Source organism: Monodelphis domestica, chromosome 6 (assembly GCF_027887165.1).
Source record: "Monodelphis domestica isolate mMonDom1 chromosome 6, mMonDom1.pri, whole genome shotgun sequence".
NCBI lineage: Eukaryota > Metazoa > Chordata > Mammalia > Didelphimorphia > Didelphidae > Monodelphis > Monodelphis domestica.
Window position 1 is genome coordinate 28,334,763 of NC_077232.1, and position 18,183 is coordinate 28,352,945.

The window sequence follows — 18,183 nt, forward strand, 5'->3', positions numbered from 1 at the left end:
ATTCCAGTTGTTCTCCCAGGTTTCCTATTCTTAGGCATTATTCCACTTGCTCAGGGAGGTGTTGAGTCCAAATGTGTAGTTCTCCTTTCATCACTTATTAAAATAATGTTATGGAAATGCTGGAAGAGATATTGTTCTCTTTTATTTTTTCTCATTCTCATTCCTGCCTATACACACTCTTGGAACGATCTGGGTTAACTGGGTCTCACGCCAACTCTTCTGGACTTATTTTTCCTCTTCCTTCATTTTGTGAGGCAACAAAGCTCTCAGTTCTTCCACTATTTCTTCTCCATAGTTTCCCAAGTGAATTTTTATTCACTAACACAGCTCTGTGTTCAGCAATATCAAGCATTTTGTGGATGAGGCACTCTCCTAATTGATATATTGGGTTGTTTTGCTTTGGTTTTTATCATCAGTTAAGCCTTCTATAAGGAAATGAGAATTTGCTTCAAGGTATTTTATCTATTTTTGATTTTCAAAAAACTGCAGAATTAGTCCACATAAAAGTGTCACCAGTTCATCCAAATAGGTCAGAATGAAGCTTCTATAACCACGTTAGGCCTTCTCAGATTTAACTTTCTGGTTTTGTCAGTTCTGACCTTCTGCTTTGACAAGTTGTTCTTCCAATGACACAGAAACAACTGATTCCTAAGGACTATGTCCTAGGCTATCACTGATTTCTTCTCATTTTTTTTGTTCAGTACTTTTCTATAACCAGTGTCTCCTGAGGTACTTTAAAAAAATATATTCTTTTATTTCTTTTATCGAATACTTCCCAATTACATGTAAAATTTTTTCTTTAACATTTCTCACTTCTTAAGGAAAGTATTCATGATACATAGGCATGATGCTTACCAATAGTCAACAAGCTTTTGAAGCTCTTTCATTCTAGAACCCTATTTTCCAGTCTATTTTTGGTCTACCTTTCCTATGCCCACTTTTGCACTGAAGTCACTGCATAAACCTAGTGACTCAGTTAGGAGGACCCGAGAGACTTCTTTGTAGAATTTCTCTATCTTTTCATACTTTGCAACAGACATTGGTGCAAAAGCTAAGAGATATTTTCACTGTAATCTTTTTGTTTTATATTCATCCTGTGCACTATAGGACAAGATAACTCATTGTCTGGCAAAATAATGCTGTCTCTGGGTGATAACGAAAACATCTTCGTTGATTTTTAATTGGCTCTTCAAGAAGGTCTGGGAATCATTCTTCCAAATAACTGCAGTTCCTTTTTTTTTAGGCAAACGGGGTTAAGTGACTTGCCCAGGGTCACACACCTAGTGTCTGAGGTACTGTTTAAAGTGAGAATATCAATATTGAGATGGTTTAATCAGGCCTTCACTATCTCATAAATGGGACTAAAAAATGTGTTGTAAGACAAATCAAAAGATACAGTATAGTTCCAGAACAAAAGAACTGGGAAGGATCCCAGGATACAAAATGAAAAGTTAGAGCTAAAGGAACTTTAGGAAGGCAGCAAAGTATAATAGCAAAGAGAATTAAATAGACAAGAAAAGGGAGAAGACACAGGCTCACTTCCCAGGGATCTGTGCTTGGCCCTGCACTGTTTAATAGCTTTTTCAATGTCTTGAATGAAGGTATAGACATCATGCTCACCAGATTTGCATATGACACCAAACTGTAACACACTCGAGGATGATCCAGATCCCAGAAGATATTTACAGGCTAGAGGACTGGGCTAAATCTAATCAGATGACATCGAGGGGGGTGAAGGTGACATGTTCCATAGGGTACAAATCAACTTGTGGGAGGCATAGCTAGATAGCAGTTGTTATGACAAAGAGCTGAGAGTTTTGGCAGACCAAAAGGTCAACAAAAATCAACAGTACAATGTGGCCGCCAAAGAAGCTAACGTGAGCTCAGACCGCACTGAGGCTCCACTTCCAGGAACACGGTGCTGACGGGCCCATGTTCTCTGCCCTCTTCAAACCTCATCTGGAATACTGGGCTTAGCTCTGGACACCAGAGGTCAAGAAAACTACTTGACACGCTGGAAAGTGTCCAGAGGAGGGCAACCAGGAGCCACAGCCTTGAGTCTATAGTGGGTTACTCTAATGACTCAGAGGGGACATGACAGTCGTTTTGTTTTCTTTTTAAACCCTTACCTTCTGTCTTGGAATCACTACTGTGTATTGGCTCCAAGGCAGAAGAGTGGTAAGGGCTAGGCCATGGGGGTCAAGTGACTTGCCCAGGGTCACACAGCTGGGAAGTGTCTGAGGCCAGATTTGAACCCAGGACCTTCTGTCTCTAGGCTTGGATCTCCATCCACTGAGCTACACAGCTGCTCCCATGACAATTGTCTTTAAGTATCTGAAGTAACTATCACATAGAGGAGATTACTTCATGTTTGGCCCCAGGGGAAGAACCAGAGTGGATGGACAAGCAAATTGAGTTACGCTTGGTGTCAGGAAGAACTTGCTAACAATTAGCACTGTCCAAAAGCAGAATGAAACACCTCGATTGTTCCTCCTTGTTGAGGTCTTCAGACACTGGATGGCCACTTGGTGGGTATATTATGCTAAGGATTCCTTTGGGGCATAGGCTGGACTAGATGGCAACTAAGTCTCTTTCAATTCTCCAGTCCTATGTAGTTTTATGACATAAGGGTTGCGTGACCTTTGGTAAGTCACTTTACCTTGATGATCCTGAATGTCTTCCTTTGTAAATTAACTTTGTAACTTTTGTAAAAACTATAAAATAACCTTTGTGAAAAACAAAACAAAACAACTGCTATCTATCTAAAGACTAGAGCAACTTTTTCAAGCTTTTTGGTCTCCTGACCCCTCTACACTTTAAAAAATTGAGGACCTTTCCCCAACGACAGGCTTTTGTTTATATGGGTTATGTCTGTTAATATCTATTGAATTAGAATTTAAAATGTTTTAGTATTACCATGAAAATAGTTTTGACCTCATAGGTCCACTGAAAGGCTCTCATGGGCCCCCAAGGGTCCCTCGACCACAGCATGAGAATCACTGGCCTGGATGATCTTTAAGGTCCTTTTCAACTCTGAAAATCCAATAATCTTAGGACTTTCCTGAGCTTTAGTTTACTCCTCTGTAAAATAAGGCTAATATTAGTGGTACCTATCTAACAGGGGTGTTTTGGTCTGGCCCTGGGGTTTGTTTGGCAACTTTCTCCATCGATAGAGATCTTCAATAACTCTCAGAGAGTTGCTGGGGGCACTGGGCTAAATGACTTACCCGTGGTCACACAGCTAACGTAAGTCACCCGATCTCCCTGACTCCAAGGCTGCCTTTCGGCAAATGACATAATGTATGTAAGATGCTTTGCAAATCATAAATCACTAAAGAAATAGAAGTTATTAACAAAGACCATCTGGGCTGGAAAGGCCCTTTGCATGGATGGGAGAACCAGGATTCAAAGCCGGCCTACTAACACCAAGTTCAGGGTTCTTTCCACTCCAAAAAATGAGAATACATGATCTGTACATATTAATTTGAGTCCCACAGTGCTATATTTTACATCCAACACAAAATACAACTCTTGGTTGACTTTGTTCTAAACCTAACAAATTCAGCTCAAGAATTTTGCTTTCCTTTAAAGTTGGAAAAACTTTTTGAGATAGTCTGTATGAGCCAAGACTCCTTAAAATTCTCTCTATTCTGGGAGAATTTGAAGGAATGTTCTTCCTCCTAATGAATTTCAATGTAACAAATAGTTAAAAGTCTTTCCATTGATTTTTTTTTAACCCTTACCTTCTGACTTAGTATCAAGTGAGAGCTAGGCAATTTCAGTTAAGTGACTTTCTAAGGGTCACACAGCTAGAAAGTGTCTGAGGCCAGACTTGAACCCAGATCCTCCTTGGTTCCAAGCCTGGTGCTTTACCTAGCTGACCCTTCCATTGATTCTTTTTGCTTGTTTGTTTGAAACTCTACCTTCCTTCTTAGAATCAATACTGTATATTGGTTCAAAGGCAGAAGAGCAGTAAGGGCTAGGCAATGGGAGTTAAGTGACATGCCCAGGGTCACACAGCTAGGAAGTGTCTGAGGCCAAATTTGAATCCAGGACCTCACATCTTTAGGCCCAGTGGCTCGCCATTTACTGAGTCACTTAGTTGCCCCCTACCCACTGATTCTTTAAAATTACATAACCATTACATTAATTCCTTTAGGGAAAAAAGAACCCTGGCCAGAGTGGGGAGACTTACATTCTCATGCTGGTTCTGTTCCTGCCTAGCTGGATGCTCCTGGGCAAATCCTGCTCATTTGTGGAGTCGTTTCATTCTCTGCACAATGAGGAGGCTAGGCGAGATCATGTCCAAAGTTTGGTTCCAGTTCTAAGACTAATTGTCAGGACTAGAATCTGTCCTAATTGTTCACCTTTTTTCTTCCTTCCTCTGGCCATTAACAGGTGCTAATATCCATGTACTGACTGAAGAGATTTGTACCCCAGCACTTAGCACACATTCAGTGTGTGGCACAAAGTAAAGTTTTTCTCAATCATCTCAGCCTTTAGGCTTTTCAACGCTCCCCAATGCTATTATCTTGTGCTGTTTTGACCAAGAGAGCCTAAATTCTTTGGGAGTAAGGACTAGGCCCCCTTCTTGTTAAAGTTCCCTACACAAAGAAAAAGCCCTGGGCCCAGAGCAGGCACTCAGTGCACAACACTGTTACTCTCCTCTTCGGCGGCGGCTCAGCAAGAACCACTGTTGATGTTCTCAGAGCCTGGGCAAAAGCAAGAGACAGACTGACCTTCACGTTGGTCTCTAATCAAGTTGCCCACAATGTCCCTGTTTTCCCAAGTTCTGCCTAGGGGTCTCAGCATCCTCATTTACAAAATGGGAACCATTTAACCCATAGGGTTCTGTTAGAAGCAAATGATATAGTGCATGTAAGATGTTCAATTAACCTTTAAAGGATTCTAGAAACACCAGCTAGAATTAACATTTGGCCCCTTCCAAAATAGCGTCCCACCAAGAATTACAGCTGAAATTTATACAGCACTGATAAGACACTGGCCCATTTGATCCCAACAGCACCATTATCCCCATTTTGCAAATGAGGAAAATGAAGGCTCAGAGAACAGTGACTTGCCCAGGGTCACACCACTAGTGTCTAAGGCAAGATTTAAAGCCAGGCTCTCCTCCTTCCAGTTCCACCAAGTTGTTTTTCAGTCTGTGAAACACAAAACAAGGCCCATTTTGTCTTTCTCTGTATCTCCAAAGCAGGCCAGCTGGTCTACTCCATCGGGATTTGGTGAGCTGAGGAACGCCATCACGCCACTCCCATTCCTGATGGGGAGGTGCTTAATTCTGGCTCAGGAGCTGCTGATGCTGCTCCTGCCTTTGCACTCTCCCTGGTGAGGGAGTGACCAGCTCACAAGCCCCAGGTGGAAATTTCACAGGCCAGGTGCGCAGGGACAGCTGGCACCCCAGCTCGGCCTCTGGGGACAACTGGGTTCGGAGCAGGCCACAGTCCACACCGCCATGAGCACTTGGAGCTTTCCAAAGGAGGAGGTCGTGGGGGGCCCTCGCCATATCCAGGAACCATCTGACCTTCTCCTTCTGGTTCCAGTTAGACAATACAAAGAGAGATCAGTCCAGGGAGACACTCGACACCAAGCCACTAGAAAATAAGACATTTTTATAGAAGGGACTTTTCTGGAGGGCCAGCTGGGAGCAGGACAACGTCAGGGGCCTGTCTCCACTTCCACCACTTCAGCCACAGTGCTGAACCCTGCCATGCCCTCTGGAATGAGGACCAGGCTATGCCCGGGTCCTGGCTCTTCCTGAACCACAATGCATCTGTCCTCGCCCTCTGAAATGGAGATCTCGATGACATCTGCTGGGGGAGAGGTGGGGGTGGGGGAGGAATCCTCTTCGCTTGGGGCGACTACCAGCTCTGTCTCCGCCTGGAGCAGCACCACGCTGGGCTTGGCCGAGGTGGCAGTGCAGCCACTCGGGCCTTTAGCCTGATGGCTGAGCTGGTGCCTTTTGAGGCTCTGCAGCAGGGTGTAGCCCATGCCACAGGTCGGGCAGCGGAAAGGCTTGTCTGCCAGGTGAGACTTGAGGTGGCGCCGCAGCTTGGTGGCCAGAGTATATGCCCGGCCACACTGGGGGCAGGGAAAGGGCCTTTCGCCGGAGTGCAGGCGTTCATGGGCTCGAAGCGTGTGGGGATCCCTCAGGGCTTTGCCACACACTGGGCACAGATGGGCCTCGCCTGTGTGGGAGATGAGATGCCTCCGCAGCTCCGGCAGCTGTGGGAAGGCATCTGTGCAATGTGGGCAGCGGTAGGGGCGCTCGCCAGTGTGGAGGCGCAGGTGTCCCCGCAGGTTGCCGCGCTGGCGAAAGGCCCGGCCACAGTGGGGGCACAGGAAGGGCTTCTCACCTGTGTGGAGGCGCATGTGGTTCCTCAGGGAGCCTTGGTTGGCCAGGTGGCGCCCACAGATGGGGCAGGGGCATGGGGTGGGGGCAGCAGGCACTTGATGGGTCTTGCGGTGAAGCCTTAAGGAAGGCCGCCGGGCGAAGGCCTTCCCACACTGGTCGCACGTGAAGGGGCGGGCGCCTGAGTGTACCACCTGGTGCTCTCGTAAGTCTCGGCGGGTGCCGTAGGCCTTGTCACACTGTGGGCAGGGGAAGGGCCGGACGCCCCGGTGTCCTAGCATGTGGGCCTTGAAGCTCTCCTCGGAGCTGTAGCTCTTGCCACACTCCGTGCAAAGGAATGGCTTATGCCCTGCATGGACAAACTGGTGCTTCTTCAGGTGGCAGAGCTGCAGGAAGGCCTTGCTGCACACAGTACAGTGGTAGCGCCTAGAGGAGTGCCGGGCAGTTCCCCCAGGAGGCTTGGTGAGGTCTGAGTGCTCTGCCTCTCCAGCCTGGCGGTCCCGGGGGCTTCCGGGGCCAAACAGCTTACAAGATCTGTTAGCCAGGCGGGGGCTGAGCCGAGGGGCCCCCCCAGGAGCTGCAGACGACGAGCTCGAATTGCTGGGGCTCAGATCCCCTGGACCTATGGACAGGTTGCTCTGGGGCAGCTGTGTCCCTTCTGCAGGGCTGTCTGGCAGGGGGGCTATTCTTCCTTCCCTCTCTTCCTCCTTCTCCCCCTCTTCTTCCATGTGATCACCCTGGGATTTAGGCCCAAACTCCAGGCTCTGTTTTGTGTCTTTCTTGTTGGCAAGGCCCTGCTGGGGAGAGATGGCTGAAAGGGAAGAGGAGGAGAGGAGCATCAGCACAGCCTGAGATGAGCCAGCTGTCAAGAAACTGTACTTTGTCTACCCCAGCCTGGGTCTCTAGGTGAGGCAATGACAGACATCTTCCCTGGGGAACTGAATGATGGGAAAATGCTGCTCCTGGTGCCCCCCAGGAAATCATAGCCTTCTCCTAACCTGCCACTGAGCTAAGTGCTTTGTAACCATTATCTCAATAGATCCTCACTGCAGCCCCAGAGGGCAAAGTCTCTTATTATCTCCACTTTATAGCTAAGGAAACTGAGGCAGGTAGGTTAGGAGACTGGTTCAGGGTCCTACTAGTCAGTGACTGAAGCAGGATTTTCATTGGATCCTCCTGACCCCAGGCCCAGCGCTCTGTAAACTCTGGGGCCTTTTAGAGGCTGTTGTTTTTCTGCTGCTTCAATGCATCTTATTGGGATCAGAGCCAGACCCTCCTAGGGAAATCCAACCAGCAAGAGTTAGTCTCTGGGATGGATACACTGTGGCACAATTGAACATAATGGACTTCTCTACTAGCAGCAAAGCAATGATCCAGGACAATTCTGAGGGACTTATGAGAAAGAACATTATCCACATCCAGAAGAACTGTGGGAGCGGAAACACAGAAGAAAAACAACTTCTTGATCACATGATTTGATGAGGATATGATTGGGGATGTAGATTCTAAATGATCACCCCAGTGCAAATATCAATAATATAGAAATAGGTCTTGATCAATGATACATGTAAAACCCAGTGGATTTGCTCATTGGCTGGGGTGGGGAGGGGAGAGAGGAGGAGGGGAGGAAAAGAACATGAATCCTGTAACCTTGGAAAAATATTCTGAATTAATTAATTAAAATAAAAATTTCAAATAAAAAAAAAAACTTCGTCTCTGGGTGGTCCCCCATGGCATAAAGCCTGCTGGCCCCTTCTCGGCTGTCTCCAACAAAAACATACCTGTGCATGGCTCAGTAGAGTCCCCTTCAGGAGAGACCCCATCGGTTAGTACTGTGGTCCCCAGCCCTGACCCTGACTCCATGGTCAATGGCTGTTCCTCTGCATGTCCTGGGCCTGTGCTGGGAGACTGGGGCCACAGCAACAGTTCACAGCCAGGTAGGATGGTCTGGGATACTTGCAGGTGGAGCCTCTCACCAATCCTCACGGGGGTCACATTCCCCTCCTTCTTCCTCCGGCCCTGTTGCACCAAACTACAAGAAGGCCAGAGGCCAGTTAGGATCATTTGGTGAAGCTGCTTGCTCTGAAATACCTGAGCTATATATTTAGATGCTTCCAACCTAATTTTTCTGACATGCACGCTCAATGAGAACTTAGACCATTCTAAATGCTATGACGAAAAGAAACACTGTATGGTACAGTGGCTGCCCCCATAAAGCTTCCATTCTAGGCTATACAGGTCAGACTTATCCACTCCTCCATCACACCCCTACTCACCTGGCCCACCCTGAGCTCTGCTCACACACACGCACATCCCTCCACAGGCCCAGCAACATCTGAAAGAGATAACACAACCATAAACTTGTTTCACAGTTTACAAACTTGTATATTCACCACCTCATTTACTCTTCACAGCCGCCCCCACAGCACTGCATTTGATTCTCACAAAACAAGCAAATATTTACTAAATGAAGAAATCATTTCCTTGGTGCAGCAGGCTGGCAAAACTGAATCTCCCCATTTTACAGATGATAAGTGAGACATGGGGAAATGATGACCTCAGAAAGACCACTCACACTTTTAATGAGTAGGGAATTAGCAACCAGACCCCCTTTTGATAAGCCTGAGGACCACTAGTCTTTACCACCCACCCTGCTCCTGCCCCCTAGCCTTGACAGTCACCTTGTGGCTACACCTTGAGGACCACTGCATTATTTTCCTCACTCAGAACATGAGCTCTTGAGCCCAGAGATAGTTTCTTTTGTTTGTATGCTCAGTGCTTAGCACAGAACTTGGCACATAGTGAACACTTTTTCATTTGATTGTTATTGATTCAGATGTGGTATCCCCAAAGTAAAACCTAAGCTCTTTCAGAGAAAGTATCCTTTTGTTCTTGTCCTAGGAAGCCCTGAGTTCTAGTCCTACTTCAGAAATTCACTGGCTGTGTGAACCTGGGCATTGTGCTGGTTTCCTTGCCTGAAAAATAGGGATAACAAAGCACTTCCTTTGCAGGATTGGTGTGAAGATTAAAATCAGCAAACAGATACAGATTGCTTTATAAGTCCTAGTTAATTCTGGCATTCTCAGGCCCTAGCCGGCACACAGGAGGGAATTAACAAATTCTTGTTCACGGACTGAGAGTTTGCTGGTTCTCTTCCCCCTCCTTTTCCAGTCAATCCTGGGTTCCTCTGCCTAGAAGGTTCTCTTTCCTAGCTCTTCTTGGAGAATCTCCCTCTTCACAGTCCTCCCATCCTGAACTAAACTGTCACATTTCAGAGAAGTGGGACAAGGCCCTATCAGTCTACCAGCCAGGCTCTGGCTTCCCTTAGAAGCCTTCCTGGGCCAACGCTCCCCCTGTACATTTTGGAAACCAGGTTTCCCGAGTACCTACTCTGTGCCCGACGCTGTCCAAGGTGCTAGAAGAATCACAAAGTCTAGAGATGACAGTCTACAGGGACTCACTGGACACGAGTAGGGGGATAAGACCTGGAGAGGTCACAGAAGTGACCACTACATTAAGGGTTATTGATGAGGCAAACAGCAATTGATCGATAGATCGATCTTTCAGGATTTACTTCTATATTAGGCGCCTAAACCGTGCCAGGGACTGAGGGTGCAAAGTTGTCAAAGGGAACAGATCTCTGCCCTCTCCACCCAGAGTCTGGCGGCCACCCCGGGTCTCCCCAGCTCCTTACAGCCCTTCGCTCGTCTGGTCTGGGTCTTTGGGGCCCGGATTATTGCGGAGGGAAAGGGAGCCTTTCGGGTCCCAGCTGAAGGTGGGTAGGCTTGACAGACAAGGAAACTGAAGCAGTGAGCTGGACGGTGCCCTGGGCTGCGCCGCCGTCTCGGGAAAGTAGAAGGGTGGGGGTGGGGGGAGCTGCCGGTGCCGGGCGGCATCGGACAGACGAGGAGACTTAAGCCCTTCCCACGCCGCGGCCCTCCGTACCTCCTGAGCCCCGGGCCCCGATTCCTCCAGAGGCCCCCAAAGCAGCCCCTGTCGCAGAGCGGTCCCGACGCACCAGACCCCGAGGCGCCGCCGCCGGGCGCCCGATGGGCCCAGGGCCAGGCCGCGAGGAAGGCTGCGCAGGGCCTGGGCAGCGGTAGCTGCGGGCCCCGGCTCGGGCTCGGCGGCCGGGAGGGGCGCGGGGGGGCTGGGGGAAGCCCCCAGCCCCGGCCCTGGGCTCGCACACGTAGCAGCCAGCACAGCTCTCGGGCCTCAGCGGCCCAGCACACCCGCTTCCACCGCAGGCGGAAGTGAGGGCCGCCCACGACACTCCCCCGGAAACACGCGCCTGCTCCCGGGATTCCGCCTGCTCGAGGAACGCAGCCGGATTTCCGCTGGGAGAACTGGGGGCGGGGTCTTACCTCCCTCCGATTACAGAAGGGGAAACTGAGGCTCCAGGGAACCCAGGGAGTTGGAACTCCGGATCCAGTGGTGCAGAACTTCAAATCCACTGGCCACAGGGGAGTTCCGCACCTTTAACCCAGGACAATAATAGCGATAATGGATGATAGCCAGGATTTCCATAGCACTTTAAAATGTGCAAAGTGCTTTACAAGTACTATCCCACAACTACATTGGAAGCTACGTAGGTGCTGTTATCCTCATTTTACAGACGAGGAGTCCTGGCAGGCACAGGTGAAACGACTTGCTCACGATCACCCCATAGTAAAGGTTTTCCGCTGTACCACCCACTGATTGGAACTATAATACTGAGAATTCTCATCATTACAGGCAGATGCAGTCAGTTGAGTGGAGAGCCGTCCTCAAGAGGGGACAGTCATGAATGAAGTGGAATCTGCGGATTTGGAAGGCAGGAAGACCAGGGTTCAAGTCTCTTTTAGATTAGGGAATATAGGAGAGGGCCTTTGTTCTGTACACGACAGTAACTTAACTGCCCAGGGAAGACCAAGCACCTCTGGACAGAGCATCAGTGTTCTGTGCACCATGGCGCCACCTAGCGGCTCAGGGAGTACTAGCACTTCTGGTGGGAGGACTTGCCAAACCCTGAGACTGCTCATCCACCTTTGGTATCCAACTCTCACCCAATTCTCCCCTTTGGCTCCAGGAAGCTATAGGGTAAGCAAAACAGCCACACCTCAGTAAGCAGTCTCAGCAGACAAGCTAAACAAGTTTAATGGTAACCCACAGGCCTTAAGCCTGTCGATGAGTCACCTATCTCAAGCATGTGAAGACTCACCCAGTGGAATTGGTAGAGAACAATTGTTCCAAGAGCGATGAAGAGGGCATAAGAAGGCACTGTGGAGCACTTAGAACTTGATTAGAGACATCAAAAAAGCCATTGTCATCTATTGCATCCTAGGCCATTGCTAGTTGTCCTGACTTTTGTCTTGCCACTGGTTGTCAATGACTCAGGGAAAGAGAGAGTGATGTTGATGACTCTGTACAACTCTGCCTCACTTAAATCTAATTTATGGTCAAGTCAAAACACATCACCAGTGATGTCATTTGGGTCCTCTTTGAGAATGAAGGACAACAACCAACCTGATTGGAAGCTCCTTGAAGGCAAGGACTATCTTTTGTCTCATTATATGTCCCTAGCATTTTGCACAGTTCCTGGAATGTAGAAAGCATTTAATACTGTTGGCAAGCTTTCATTAAAAACAACAACAAAAAAAAAACCACTCACCTTTTATTTAGAATCAATACTATGTATTTGTTCTGAAGAATAGAAAAGAGATAGATGGGAGATTTGCAAGGGTCTGTGTATGACTTTGCAAAGCCTGGCTCATGCACAGAACTCTATGGATCCCATTCTGGAATGGAGGTCTGCTTAAAAGGTGACATGCAGAGATCTATGGGGTCTGTTGATTACTGGACGCAGGGGAGAGCCGAGGGTTACTTCCTGTGGTCATTTTGTATCTGGTTGAAGGAGGTAGCTGAGGTTCCCTGATCAAATCTTCCAGGTTTCTGTGAGCTAGAAACTTCTGTGTTCCTCGGAGCTATGACATCTTTTCCCATCCTGATATTCTCTGTGTGTATGTGAGCAGTTAAGACCAAGCAACTCCATCCTAAAGACAAGCCCGACCATCTTGGCTCAGGCCTCTGGCTTCTAGCCATCTTTACCCGATAAACTGTATGCTGTTTCTAACACTAGAACACTAGAATCTTGCTTGGGACAAATCTTGTGGTGAGTGGATAAAAACTGACTGATCTCTCTCTTAAGGCTGGCCTAAGCTGGTCTAGTTCTTTTCCTATTATTTTCTCTCTCTCTCTCTCTCTCTCTCTCTCTCTCTCTCTCTCTCTCTCTCTCTCTCTCTCTCTCTCTCTCTTTCATTTATTCCTTAATTTTGTATTAATTAAAATCTCTATAAAACCCAGCTGACTTGGGTATATTTTAATAATTGGGAATTTTTCCCTGGCAACCACCTTATATTTGATTTAAAAACAAGACACTGTCTTGAAACCATATTTTCTGCAGTCACAATTTTAACAACCACTCTTATAATCATTACAGTTTGTGGCCTCAACTATTTTAATTACTATACATCGCGGCATTAAGCGAAACACGCTTACCAGAAGAGGGATCACTCAGCGAACCCACCACTGGATACACCTTCTTCTGGAAAGGTAGAGCCACAAATGAAGACAGAATCCATGGTGTCAGCCTGGCTATCAAGACCAGTTTGCTCAAACACCTGCCAGACTTGCCTTTGGGCATCAGCGAGAGGCTCATGAAGATCCTTTTGCCTCTCAGCAAAGACTGGTATGCCACAATCATCAGCGCATATGCCCCTACACTGACCAACACAGAGGAGACCATTGAGCAGTTCTACTCTGATCTGAGTGCCGTCCTGCACTCAGTGCCCACAAATGACAAGTTGATACTACTGGGAAACTTCAACGCCCACGTTGGCCAGGACCATGAAAGATGGAAAGGAGTGCTTGGCAAACACGGCATGGGCAAAATGAACAACAACGGCCTACTGCTACTCAGCAAATGCTCAGAGTTCTAACTCACCATCATGAACACTGTGTTCAGAATGGCGAACAAATATAAAACAACATGGATGCACCCACAATCAAAACAGTGCCATCTCATTGACTACATCATTGTATGCCGGTGAGACATCCAGGATGCACAGATCACCAGAGCCATGAGGGGAGCTGAATGCTGGACAGACCACCAATTGGTTAGAGTGACATTGCGCCTCGCCATACCAAACGCGCCTAGACAGTTCAAGCATTTTACAATGTGAGTCGTCTTAGAGATCCATCTTATTTGCAAACATTCCAGTCCTGCCTGGACAACAAGCTGTCTGCCAAGGGACCACTCACTGGAAGCTCAACCGAGAAATGGAACCAGTTCAGAGACGCAGTGAAGGAAGCATCAAAGGCAGTCCTAGGCCCCAAACAACGCAACCACCAGGACTGGTTCAACAAGAACAACACTGCTATTGAAGACCTATTGAGCAAAAAGAACAAAGCCTTTATGGAGTGGCAAAATAACCCAAACTCTGCTCCTAAAAAGGACAGATTCAAGTCTCTCCAAGCCACGGCACAGTGTGAGATCAGGAAGATGCAAGACCGATGGTGGGAAAAAAAGGCAGAAGAAATCCAGCGCTTTGCTGATATGAAAAACTACAAACAATTTTTCAGTGCCCTCAAGACTGTCTATGGGCCATTAAAACCCACCACCACTCCCTTGCTATCCTCTAATGGTGACACTCTCGTAAAAGATAAAAAAGGCATCAGCAACAGGTGGAAAGAACACTTCAGTCAGCTTCTCAACTGACCTTCTTCAGCCGACCAAAGAGACCTTGACCAGATCCCCCCAAATCGCACCATTGAACAACTTGACGTCCCTCCTTCAATAGAGGAAGTCCAAAAAGCTATTAAACAAATGAGTACAGGTAAGGCACCCAGTAAAGACGGGATCCCAACCGAGGTGTACAAGGCCTTAAAGGGAAAGGCGCTTCAGGCATTCTACATAGTGCTGACCAGCATATGGGAAGAAGAAGACATGCCCCAAGAACTCAGAGATGCCTCCATTGTAGCCCTATACAAGAACAAAGGCGCATGAGCAGCCTGTGACAACTACAGAGGCATCTCTCTACTCTCCGCTGCTGGAAAGATCCTCACCCGTGTTATACTCAACAGACTCCTGTCATCTGTTTCAGAGCAGAACCTGCCTGAATCACAATGTGGCTTCCGACCAGATCGCAGCACCATCGACATGGTCTTCACGGTGAGGCAAAAGCAGGAAAAATGACTTGAGCAGAACCTGAGTCTCTACACTGTCTTCATAGACCTGACGAAGGCATTCGACACAGTGAACAGGGACACATTATGGGTGATCACAAGCTCGGCTGCCCAGCAAAATTTGTCAAACTGATCCAGCTCTTTCATGTAGACATGACAGGGGAAGTCATATCTGATGGAGAGACTTCCGATTGCTTCAACATCTCCAATGGTGTGAAACAAGGCCGTGTCGCTCCAGTACTATTCAACCTATACTTTACACAAGTATTACGACATGCTGTGATAGATCTAGACCTGGGTGTCTATATCAAATACCGACTGGATGGCTCACTATTCGACCTTCGCCGCCTGACTGCAAAAACAAAGACAACAGAGAGACTCATCCTGGAAGCTCTCTTTGCAGATGACTGTGCTCTCATGGCCCACCAAGAAAATCATCTTCAAACCATTGTGGACAGGTTCCCTACCGCAACAAAACTGTTTGGCCTGACTATCAGCCTCAGCAAAACAGAGGTGCTGTTCCAACCCGCGCCAGGGAGGCCAACGAACCAGCCATGCATTACAATCGACAGCACGCAGCTTTCTAACATCAACACTTTCAAGTACCTGGGCAACACCATCGCCAACGACTGGTCCCTAGACCACGAGATCAATGCCAGGATCCAAAAGGCCAGCCAGGCACTCGGGAGGCTGCGCTCCAAAGTCCTCCAACACAACGGTGTAAGCACTGCGACGAAGTTCAAAGTGTACAACGCTGTGGTCCTCAGCTCGCTCCTGTACGGTTATGAGACATGGACACTGTACCGAAAGCACATGAAACAGCTGGAGCAATTCCACCAACGCTCTCTCTGGTGTAAACCTCAAAATTTCTCAGACTTATGAATGTTGGAAATTTCCCCATTGGGGAATCTTCTACTTAAAAAAATTCCCTAGCAGATAGTGAGAATTCTACTTGAATGTGAGGGCTCCTTGCCTTGGGAATATCCCTACTCCACCCTACTTAGGACTGCTTTAGGACAGAGAGCTCCTTGAGAACAATGGAAAGTGCTTTGACCCATGCTTATGGAAAGGACAGGAAGTTCTTTGAGTCATGACTGTTTTAGAATTGATACAATGGGATACTAAGTACCTATAAAGATGGGGTAACTTGTAAACTACTTAAACCTAAAAGGGTGATAACTTATTCAGAGGTTTTTCTTTTTTTTTTTTTTAATATATTTTATTTGATCATTTCCAAGCATTTTTTTTTCCAGAGGTTTTTCTTAATGAAATTTGTCGACACAGCAGCATTTTTTTCCTGACTTACTAAAGAGATTAAAACTACTCAGCTGTGAATTCAAAATGGGCGGTCCTTTAGAAACATCTACAGTGATTGGTAGATGTAAGGACTTAGGGGAGGTGACAGAGAAGATTTTGCCCTTAAAAATAAGAGCTCAGAGAAGAGCTGGGGAGTCATTCTGAAACATTCAGATGGAGGAGGGAGCTGGTGAAAGCAGCTGAGATGCTGCTGGCCTGGTGTCATTAGAAATCCTTACTTAGACAGATCTTATGGTGAGTTATAAAAAACTGACTGATTTCTCTTTTAAGACTCAGGTCTAGGCCATATTGGTTTGAGGCCCTTCATACTTATTCATTTCTTACTCTCTCTCTCTCTTTCTTTGATTACTCATTGTATTGTTAATTAAAATCTCTATAAAACCCAATTGACTTGGGTATTTGAATAATTGGGAATATTTCCTTGGTGACCACCTTATATTTGATTTAAACCCAAGACACTGTAGTGAAACATATTTCTGTGGTCAAATTTACTCACCCTCTCTTATATCTATCACAATTTATATCTTCCACCATTTTAACTCACTATAGTTTAAGACCTCAACCATTTTAGATCTCACACTGGTTAGTCATGAGGATCCGATGGCAGGACCGAATCACCAACCAGGAAGTCCTTGACAGAGCCAACTCCACCAGCATCGAAGTCATGGTCCTCAAAACCCAGCTAAGATGGTCTGGACATGTCATCTGCATGGACCCACAGCGAATACCAAGACAGGTATTCTATAGTGAACTGTCAGCTTGACTCAGGAAACAAGGCCGACCAAAGAAAAGATTCAAGGATCAGCTAAAGTCAAACTTGAAATGGGCTGGCATTACACCAAAGCAACTAGAACTCGCTGCCTCTGACAGAAGCAGCTGGTGAACCCACATTCACCAGGCCGCCACCACCTTTGAAGATGAGCGACGTCGACATCTTGCAGCTGCTCCTGAACGCTGACACCAGGCCACAACCGCACCTCCCGTAACAACTGGCGTCCCATGCCCCATATGCCACAAACTTTGCACCTCAGTCTTTGGACTCCAAAGCCATATGAGAGTACACCATAGATGAAAACGCACAAAGACAATTGTCATTCTCGGACACCAAGAGACTACCACTACTAACTTACCACCTCTGTCAAAGCCTGACTGGGTGACTTTGGGAAGATATTATGCCTCAGGTAAGTCTATCAGGCAAAAGACAAGTGGCAATCTGTTGAGGGAAAGAGTTTTCTCACTAGGAATTCCCTTCATAATAACAATGATGACAATAGTAATGACAACTAGCATTTATATAGCATTGTAAAGCTGGCAAAAGGCTTTACAAATATTGTCTTATTTGAACCTTTCATTCAATCAATAAACATTTATTAAGCACCTACAATGTGCCAGGCACTATCTAAATGCTGGGGATACCAAAAGAATAATAAAAAAAAAATAGTCCCTACCCCTGAGGTACTTACAATCTAATGGAGAGAAATATATACAGAGCAAGCTATATTCGGGATAAAAATTCCTCATTATTCCTTATTAGATCCTTACAACAACCCTGGGAGGTGTATGCTTTCATTATTTCTTTTTATCCCCCTAAGAGCAGGCAGAAATGAAGAGTCTGGGGCAGGATTGGCACACAAGTCTTCCCAACTCCAAGTCCAGTAATGTATCTCCACTTCAAGTCAAAAAGCATTTATTAACTGTCAAGACGGGTGAGCTGTTGTTAAATGACAGGTTGTTTTTCAGTCGTCAACGACTCTTTGTGACTCCTTGGGGATTTTCGTAGCAAAGGTACTGGAGTGGTTTGCCATTTTCCAGATAGGGAAACTGAGGAAAAGGGGGTAAATGACTTGCCCTTGGTCACACAGCCTTTAAGTGTCTGGGGTTGGATTTGAATGAAGAAGAGTATTTTAGATTCCAAGCCCAGTGCACTCTCCATTGCACCACCTAGCAGCCAAGGCTTGGCCCAATTCTAAGGCCCTTTCCGCGCCACACCCAGGACTTCCCATTATTTTCTCTGGGCTCGCTAATTTGTTCTCCTGTGGTTACTCCGGTATCCAGCAAGCCCTTTCCATGTGTACTAAGCACCCCGGCGACCCTCTGTCCCCGCATCACGCATGCGCTCAGAGCGCAGCTCCGCCAAGTGCCGGCGGAATCTTACTTACCCGGCGGAACCTTATTTCTCAGCTTCACTCCTTCGGGGCGGAAGCGGGCACTAATGGTACCGGACAGGGGCGAACCTAAGGCGGAAGCGGCGGATCGGAGCTCCAGGAAACGGC

General features: G+C 47.1%; 1 protein-coding gene across 4 annotated transcripts; it reads right to left on the reverse strand.

Moving 5' to 3' along the window:
• Positions 1–1,535: 1,535 nt before the first annotated feature.
• ZNF408 (zinc finger protein 408) lies at positions 1,536–18,182 on the reverse strand. Of its 4 annotated transcripts, XM_056801853.1 has the most exons (5): positions 18,070–18,182; positions 12,021–12,402; positions 8,647–8,705; positions 8,152–8,402; positions 1,536–7,181 (listed from the first exon to the last, which is right to left on the reverse strand). In XM_056801853.1, the coding sequence occupies exons 3-5, from the start codon at positions 8,703–8,705 to the stop codon at positions 5,677–5,679; spliced, it is 1,815 nt and encodes a 604-aa protein (XP_056657831.1). In that variant the 5' UTR covers positions 12,021–12,402; positions 18,070–18,182; the 3' UTR covers positions 1,536–5,676. The 4 variants fall into 4 exon arrangements, with proteins under 4 accessions (XP_056657831.1, XP_007497451.1, XP_056657830.1 ...); XM_007497389.3 differs by lacking the exons at positions 12,021–12,402; positions 18,070–18,182 and adding an exon at positions 10,735–11,339; XM_056801852.1 differs by lacking the exons at positions 12,021–12,402; positions 18,070–18,182 and adding an exon at positions 10,316–10,647.
• Between the last annotated feature and the right edge of the window lies 1 nt (position 18,183).

Coding starts and splice junctions, on each gene's coding strand:
- ZNF408 (XM_056801853.1), bottom strand. CDS start 8,705: ATGTTGCTGGGCCTGTGGAGGGATGTGCGTGTGTGTGAGCAGAGCTCA. Junction 8,403..8,646: donor CAGAGCTCAGGGTGGGCCAG/GTGAGTAGGGGT, acceptor GCCTTCTTGTAG/TTTGGTGCAACAGGGCCGGA. Junction 7,182..8,151: donor CTCTACTGAGCCATGCACAG/GTATGTTTTTGT, acceptor CTTCCCTTTCAG/CCATCTCTCCCCAGCAGGGC.